We start from the raw sequence: 9,115 nt of genomic DNA, 5'->3' as shown, positions 1-9,115 counted from the left end.
CTTTTGGAGCATAATTCCAAATTGCTTCCCACAATGTTGGACCAATTCACAGCAAGTCCCTTTCAATGCTCCAGGTAGCTCTCAGAGCCGGTAAATTGTAGATGAGCTGCTGCTCTAAATCTGTATAGGGAAATTTCCTCACACAAATGAATGGTTAGGATCCCACCCTTCCCACACACTCCAAATCAAACTGTACTTTTTTGCTATATAGATTCTGGCCTAAATCTAATTTCTGCCAACATACTTTCTAGTTTTTCCAAAAGTTCTCATCAAACAAGAAGCATTAGGCTAATAAATTTCATTGCTTCTGAGTTTTACTTTCTGAGTTATATTCTTTTCCAGTGACCAGTTTTTTTTTTATTCTTTAACCTATCATATATATTTTTAATTATTATACCTTCATAAAAAATGTGAGACCTGGTAATTCTATACTTCTGTCATCTCTACTTTTTCTTATTTCCTTTGGGAATTTTTATATATTTACATATTTACCAATTGTTTTTTTTACATATTTACCAATTTACAATGTACAATTTTTCTTTCCTTGTGTAATGGGAATGCAAATTTGGAAGATCTTCCCTGCCCCTAGGCTAAAGTGCACCTGAAGCCTGGGGTGGGAGGCTTGTTTTTCAGTAGATACTTTTTGATTGGCCAGTGGGTCAATAAGGTTGTTACATTCTCTGAGCCAGGAGAAGGCTATATAAGCCCTGATGTGTAGCTTTGTTTTGGGGGCTCACTTTGAGAAGTGTTCTGTGATTTGATCTGTATTCTGGGAAGCCGTTGTCCAGGCCCCCCCCCCCCAGCTTTGAAAAACCCAGATGTTGAAACCCAGATGTTGACTGGGTATGAATGTAATGGTTGGACAGTTTAGAAATCTGTCTACTTGATCTGTTTCTGTCTTGATAATTCTGCCTGTATGCTTTGAAGTTCGGGGTGCTGACCTTTTTCCCCTGAACAAGGTAAACTATATACGTCTGATTGATTAAAGTAAGCTTGTTAACCCATTTTGAGTTGCTTTCCTTTATCAAAGCAGATCCAAGAACCTGTGTGAGCAGACACCCTGGGGACTCCAGGGTGCTTGCTGCTACACCTTGTTACCAACATTTATTAAAGTTTATGTTCACTAGATTTGGGTCATCTTGTCAAATTCTTCATTGTATTCCATTCTTTCTTCATCTTCTGCAACAGAACCCATAAAGACTTCATAGCAAGTTTTTTACTTATGTTGCTCTGGTTGTGCTGGTAACCAAATGTTTCATAAAATAGTATTTCCTATTACTTTTGTGATTGTTTGATTCTTTAAGAAGAATATTTTGATTCATTTTAGCCATAATTTCCTTTTTGCATTTATTTATCATGGTCATTTTATATTAATATGATTTGGTTCTTCTAAGAAGGTGCTCATTGAACATTAGTTGATGAGAATTGCTATCATATGAAATGTGGACATTTCATCATCTCTTCCCACTTCCCCTCCCCCCCTTTTTTTTTTTACAGATCATCATTGTGCATTAGGCCAAATTCATAGCTACCCATGTTGACTTGTTGCTCTGACTCCCTGAAGTGATTCTACACTGCACCCTGACTGGCAGGGAACCCAGAAGTAGAAGTCTCTGCCACTTGTACAGAACTCTTCATAGGCCATACATAGAAAACTGAAACCACTGAATTGCTGGCCCACCCATCTCTGCTTCAATGCACATAGATCCAGCTTGAGTGTTCACACAAAATAACTTTGACTCCTATGGGTGAGTTTCTGTCAAATCAGACAACCATATCTGAAGTGAGGATATAAGTGATGCTTTCAAGTGGCTGAAAAAATGGCTGTTGATGTTAAGTTGAACATTACTGAACAGAATATACTGGTTATGTTTTACTATAGTAAACCCTTATTATTAAACACCTCATTACACTATCTCTTAAATAAAGGTTCCCCTCTAATGTCTCATCATGGTATGGAGTTGACCTTGGGTTCTCCCAGACACAAGGACACAAGCATTAATAGTATCTACCAATTTTAGGGAGATTTTAGTATGTATTTAATAACAAAATCTCATCTAAACTCCTTCCTAGTTAAGTTCAAACAGGTTTACCATAGGAACATAGGATTTTAGAGCCATGAGGGATCTTGGTGATGTGTTGCCTAATTTCATTTGGTCCAGTGAGGCAAAGTAACTTTATCCAACTTCATGCATCTATTAAGGGGCAGAGATGGGATGCAAATTCAGGTTAATTCCAAATCCAGTGCTCTTTTATTTTATCAATCAATAAAAGGTTAGCTACCAGCATTTTATTTTCTTCCTTCTTTCCTTTCTCTCTTCCTTTCCTTTTTTCTTTTCTTCTTTCCTTCCTTTCTTCCTTTGCCATAGCAATACATGAAACTATCTATTAATGTAAATGAAAGGTTATGATCTATTTTGATGGATAAAATATCCAAACCAATGAAATCACATTTGGAAATATGTAAGTACTGAGTTTCCTCATTTTTGAAATGAAAGAGTTTTACTAAATGGTCTTGACTAAAGACACTTCTAGCTCTATATCCTAAGTATTATTCCATATATATTCATTTACATTGCATATTATACTTTTTCCATGTGTGTAGTAATGAAAAATGCATTGAATCCTCTGTAGAAATGGAAAGTCTGCAACACAGATATTTAGCTATCTAACATGAAAGGAGTCTACCTTTCTACTCTGTGGTTCTTTCAAATCCTAGGATTTGAGAATATAATACCATACAAATATAATATAATATAATACAAATACAATAATAATAAATACCATAATATATTTTACTATTTACAGGTTTTATAATGCTTTCACATACATTATCTTATTTTTTTTACTCTCATACATGTTTTATCTATTGGAAGATAATATGGTGTTAGGGGAAAGATAAAGGAAAAAGTGCTGAACTTGGAGTGAGGACTGAAATATCTCTGAGTTCAATTTCCTCCTCTGAGACTTCCTAGTATAATCATTGGTAAGATATAACCTTCTTGAGGTTGTGTTCTATCAATATTGTAAAATAGAAAAATAATATCTGCATTATTAACCTCACAGGATTTTTTTTTTGTAGAACTCAAATAGAATAAACAGGTAAAGCACTACATAAATGTTCAGTTATTGTTTCCCTGTGAAGTAAGCAGAGCAGGTTGTTATTATTACCATCATTTTATAACAGGTTATTGCTTTGATCTTCACTTTCTTCACTTGTAAAATGGGAATAATGATAACTGTCCTATCTACCTCTCAGGACTATTGAGATTATTAGTAAATGCCAAAACCAAGACTAGAACCTAAATCTTCCAACAATTTCTGATTTCTGACTTCTCATTCCAATGCCCTATGGTATTATTCAGGAATGGAACTATAAGAAAATTATGAAGAGATGAACACAAAACATCAATAAGTTAATACATTTGGTTCAGTTCAATTCACTGATAATGACTTTGCTCATAGTTGAATGAAAACCTTCAGATACTATCTTTCAATTAAGTTAAAAAAAAAGATAGATGGTTTGCATTCTCATTGCCTTCTCCAAACTTTTAGGTACATACATCTTAGAATGCAACATGACATCAATTTTCTGTCTTTCTTCCTCTTAAAGAGCATATGTTCTCCCTTTAATAGAACTTTTAAGTAGGAAAGACAGACCTGAAAGGCAGAATGTGTCTCTGACATTTGTTTTGGCTCTGGTTAAACATTCTGCTTGTGATTCTTGGAAACACTGATATTTCTAAGGGAAAGAGTTAAAAACAGGGGTGGCTAGGTGGTGCAGTGAACAGAGCACTGGCCCTGGAGTCAAGAGGGCAAGGAGTTCAAATTCGGCCTCAGATGCTTAATATGTATTAGCTGTGTGACCTTGGACAAGTCACTTAACCCCAACTGCCCCTCCAAAAACAAAAAAACAAAACAAAAAAAGAATTATAAACATTGGAATTCTTCTAATAAAACCAACCATTCACAGAATAGGAAGAGATTGAGTTAGTGTTATCTTACCTACCAACTCTTTCTTCCTTACTCTAAGGAAAATGTCAATAAAATTAGTTAATATTCTGTTAATGAAATACAAATCATGCTGTAAAAGAAAGAATTCAGTACACCATACAGCTGACATGTTAACTATAATGAATTCTAAAGTTAGTTTTTATTTATTTTAGTTGAATTAGGTTTTAGTACATAAAATAAGATCTTATATTAATTTAAACTCTTTCTGCATATAAAAGTAATATTCATAATTATCTCCATTGGGTCTACTATTAGCATATTAATTACTTACAGTACTGATCACTTTCCCTATAGGTTGTAATGGAACCAATAAATGTAGTGGTTGGTTCATTGTCAGAAGAATTATATTCTACCTTGACACTGAAATTAATTAGTTGTGTGATCTTGGACAAGTCACTTTCCTTCTCAGAGCTCCACTTTCCTCATTTGTAAATTAAAAATTGATGATCTCCAAGATCTAAGGAAAGATATACAGATAAGGAAAACTATGTCCACACAGGTCAAAGTAAATGTCAGGGCATTGATTTTCAAAATGTTTCCCAACTCCATATCTAGAATTCCCCCCACTGCATGTTATTAATTCTGGCCTCCAGAATTTTCTTTCTTTTGTTATTTTAGCAACAGTAGCAGTAGCTCCTAGTATTTATCTCATTGAGTAAATATTGTTATTTTGTGGTTACTTGGTGTGATAAAGGAGGACTTAAAATTGGTAATAAAATATACCCCAATTCTAGCACAGAACTTAGAGAATTTATTAATCTAAAGCTGTCTTGGTTACTATCTGCCTTCAGATCACCATATCAGACCTTCAGCCAACATTGGTCTTCCACTCAACCTGATTAACAAGCATGAGCCATGGCCAGCCTATGTCACCTATACATCCCCAATTGTCAACAGACTCATTGAGCAAGAAAGACTGAAACAGTTAGAATATCAAAAATCCAGTCAGGAAAGCAGATGGGCAGCAAACTACAACAATAAACCAGGACTCATCCACCTGTCAAGAAAGCCTGCCAAGTTCTCTGCTGATGTCACTTACAAGGAGCAGCCCACAACATCAGTACCAGTTTTTGGCAGCTACTCCTCATTGGCACCCCCCCAGCATGTATTACATGTGAATGGCACATTTCCCAAGATGGCTTCGAGAGGAGGTCCCACTGAAGCTTGCAACAAAATCATTTTTTCCCGAAAACCCATGATGCGCATTTTCCTGTATGGCTCCCGACCAGACAGCAAGGAAAGAAAGACAAATGTTCCTTAGACATCATGTTTTCTGTAGGCCACCCCTACCAGCTTAATACTGCTTTTAAGTTCTCTCTGCAATTTTTCTCATTTTCTTTAAAGGTGTGCTGGATTGCTTTATGTGGAGGTTAGACTGGAAGTCTGATTCCAACACACTGTCAGAGCAATTATGAAAGAGATGACTTAGATAAGAATTTGGGCACCAGGATTCTGTGCATATGCCTCCTTCCCCCACTCCTACTCTCTACCCCCCAACCTAAACAGATATGAGCTTGCATTCAATTGTAGACTCCAGCCCATTCCAGTTACAGGAAACCTGTAGGGCAGAGAAAAATAATTTCCTCTCCTGACAATTCCCATGGAATTGTCCTTCCTAAGGAAGTCTATCCAAACATGTATTCCCTTGAGTACTAGATTATTATGGACTCATGACTTTGTCTTTGATTTGTGATTTAGAAGCTGCAATAAGTGGTAGAATTTCTCACTGACATGAGTGGGAAAGGTTTTTCCCCCCCGTGTATTTTCAGTGTACTTTGATGTTCTCTACAGAGATGGAATAGTAGAACTGGTTAATTGAAGACTCATTGTTATTTTTCAGACATTAGCAAAGAGTCAAGGTTACTACTTCCTTAGAGTTCCCTCATGTTAGCATTAGTGTTCCCCATATTAGAGAATGCCTTCTCACAAGACAAACTATGTTGTCAACTTCAACTTCAATATTTATTAAGCATCTATTGTGTATGAGGTTCTGGTGAAGATACAGAGATTAAATAAGACATGGCCCCTTCTCACATGGAATTCACAATTTAGTAGTGAGATATAGTTACCTGGGTTCTAATTTAGGGGGTGGTAGTATTTTTTTAATTAATCTCCATGGTGATTTTTTTGTGAGTTAGTCTGATTGTTTATTTGTTTTTATTACCTAACTTTTCTCAACTACCAAATTATTATTATTTATACTTCATTTTCAAAGAAGATCAATGACATCATAGGGTGATGCCTTGACTTGTGCATGGATTGGATTTAAGTGAGGCAGAGTTTCACAAAGTTGTCAGTGTCAGTCTCTCTTCCTGAGTCATCAAAGTCTAGTGGCAGAACAAAAGTCAAGACGACTGACAATGGCCTGGCTTGCAGTGCATGACCTAGGATGCAGTGGATGACCTTGGCATCTTCAATGTTTGACCAAGCACTCAGTGTGCCACAATTTCTGCTTCAGTCACCTTCATGGCCTTTGGAACAAATTGTCCTCATCTGCCCATTCCGTATATCTTCACATACTTAGGGTAGATGTCTCTCTAACTCACCAATGGGTTTGAGGCCTATCAGTTACCTGGTTTAGCCCATCTGCTGAGACGATTTTACCAGGATATGCCCACTGTGCGTGCTACAGCTTCCTGGAGTCACAGGTGAGAGTTGGTTGAGAGGTAGACACCAAAGGTGGACTGTATGGGATGTTCAGGGAGGACTAAATATTTTTGGTTTGAGGGGTTGCTGAGCCCTTTTTAGGGTTGTTCAACTACCAAATGTAAAGTAGTAGAAAGACCAGACTAGGAGTCAATGAAAGCATGCCAAATTTTATATTAGGTGACTTGGGCTTAAATTTGACTTACATGATTTTAGGGAACTCAGATACTTCTTTGAGTTTCAGTTATTCGTTTGTAAAATGAGAGACTTGGATGAGATGACTGACTGCTAAAGTTCCTTCCAATTCTAAATTCTTTAAAGAGACTTGGATTTTATAACGAGCTTACTGTGTGGTCTTGGACAAGTAATTTAACCATCCTTTGCCTTAGTTTCTACATCTGTAAAATAAGAATTATAACTCTTGTCTTTGTCTCACAGAAATGTTGAAAATAAAATGAAAAAATAGATATGAAAGTACTTTAGAAAAGTCAAATGTACAATATACATGTGGTGTTATTTATTTTATTAGTAATAACATGTGACAAATAAATATTGTAGTTTATGGTATCCAAGTGCTTTCATATCCATTATCTTATTTGTACCTTTTAACAATCCTACAGTAAAAGTATTTTACGTTCATTTTACAGATAAGGATACTAAAGCCCTAAGGGGTTGAATGACTTGCTCAGGTCACATGACTATTAAATGACAGGGCCAGGACTTGAACCCAGATCTTCTTTATATTTCCAAGAGCCCTCTATGCTCCCTTCCCTTACCTATCATCCTTTTTTCTTCCATTACCCACCAAGCTTTAGTAGATACACTTGGTCCTCAGGTTAGAAAGCACTTTTGTAATTGAAAGATGACAATGTCCTTTTAGGTCTTTTGTGTAAGAAATGGCCACATGATCAATTCAGTACTTCTGGATATCTTTCACTTAGGTTACAGGATAGACAGGCCATAGTGATTCTTTTATTATTTTTTTTTTTTGGAGGGGAGAAGGCAAGGCAATTGGGGTTAAGTGACTTGCCCAAGGTTACACAGTTAGTAAGTGTCAAGTGTCTGAACCCAGATTTGAATTCAGGTCCTCCTGACTCCAGGGCTAGTGCTCTATTAACTGCTCGACCTAGCTGCCCCTATAGTGATTCTTAATGAACAAATATTTTTACTGTGTCAGGGTCTACACTACATGTGTGAACATGGCCTCAATGACAGTTTCATCTAATTAGAATTAATTAGTTTCTTTGATCATATATTTAGAGTTGGAAAAGAAATTTGTCCAACTTTTTTATTGTACAGATGAGAAAACTTAAGACCCAAGAAGAAAGTCACGTAGGTAGAAGTGTCACAGAATTCAATCCCAGGTCTCCAACATTCTTTCCCCTATATTATGCTGCCCTTTAGGGATGTTTGCATGTATACAATGGACATGAGGGCAAACAAAATATTGAATTTTCTGTTAAATATATTGAGTTTTTGGAAGAGTAGGTGCTCTCTGAATTAAAACTCTTTTTATTATTATTGTTTAGGTTAATCTAAGAATATGATCTTCACCTGTTTTTGATATAAATATTTTAATATCCTGACCCTTTCAAACACTGAGTGGCAGAATTTGGATATGAAAAGGCCTGGAATGCTGTTGAGCTGTAGAAATCTTTCCTTTTTGACAAAGATGACCTCTATACCCACACTTCACACACACCTCTAGGCATATGTTTACATTGGTAAACAGCGGAAAGTTAAAAGTTCTAAAAACAGGAGAATTACAAATCCTAGCATTAGTACTTTTTTTTTCCTTCCCCCCCCTTTTTTTGGTCTTTATTAATTTGTTTGTTTACTTTTTGTTTACAAGATTCAATTCCACAATTCCTTGAGTTTCAAATTTTCTACCCCTTCTTCCCCTACTCCCCATGACGGCATACAATCAAGTGTAGGACCTGCAAATACTTTCACATTAGACATTAGTCAGGGTATAAAGATGAATTGTATCAGGCAGAATGAAAAATGGGAAAAAGGAAACAAAACCAAACAAGAAAAAGAAAAAGATCCGGTAGTTTGCTTCAATCTGGATTCAAACTCAGTTCTTTCTAGTTCTTTCTCTGGATGTAGACATCTCTCTGCATCATGAGTCTTTTGGGATTGACTTATAACACTGCATTGCTGAGAAGAATCCAGTCTATCAAAGTTGGTCATCACACATACGTTGTGTCTGTAATTGTGTACAAATTTCTCCTGGTTCTACTCTTCTCACTCAGCATCAGTTCGTATAAGCCTCTCCAGGTAAATATGAAGTCCATCTGCTCCTTGTTTCTTATAGCACAATAATATTCCATTACATACATATACCACAACTTGTTCAGCCATTCCCCGATTAATGGGTACCCCTTTGATTTCCAATTCTTTGCCACCACAAAAAGAGCTGTTATAAATATTTTTGTACATATGGGTCTTCCTC

The 9,115-nt window shown here is 36.1% G+C and overlaps 1 protein-coding gene across 1 annotated transcript; it reads left to right on the top strand.

Annotated features, from left to right (window-relative positions):
* Window positions 1-1,695: 1,695 nt before the first annotated feature.
* CDRT4 (CMT1A duplicated region transcript 4) lies at window positions 1,696-5,922 on the top strand. Its single transcript, XM_069076010.1, is given in 3 exon segments — window positions 1,696-1,710; window positions 1,712-1,748; window positions 4,806-5,922. Coding segments are annotated over 3 exon segments (522 nt in total). The 3' UTR covers window positions 5,276-5,922.
* Window positions 5,923-9,115: the final 3,193 nt, after the last annotated feature.

The sequence above is a fragment of the Petaurus breviceps genome, unplaced genomic scaffold (assembly GCF_028583685.1).
Source record: "Petaurus breviceps papuanus isolate PSGF00001 unplaced genomic scaffold, PetGlider_PUasm1.0 90925, whole genome shotgun sequence".
Taxonomy (NCBI): domain Eukaryota; kingdom Metazoa; phylum Chordata; class Mammalia; order Diprotodontia; family Petauridae; genus Petaurus; species Petaurus breviceps.
The sequence above is the reverse complement of the archived record's forward strand: the minus strand, read 5'-3'. Positions and strand labels throughout refer to the sequence as shown.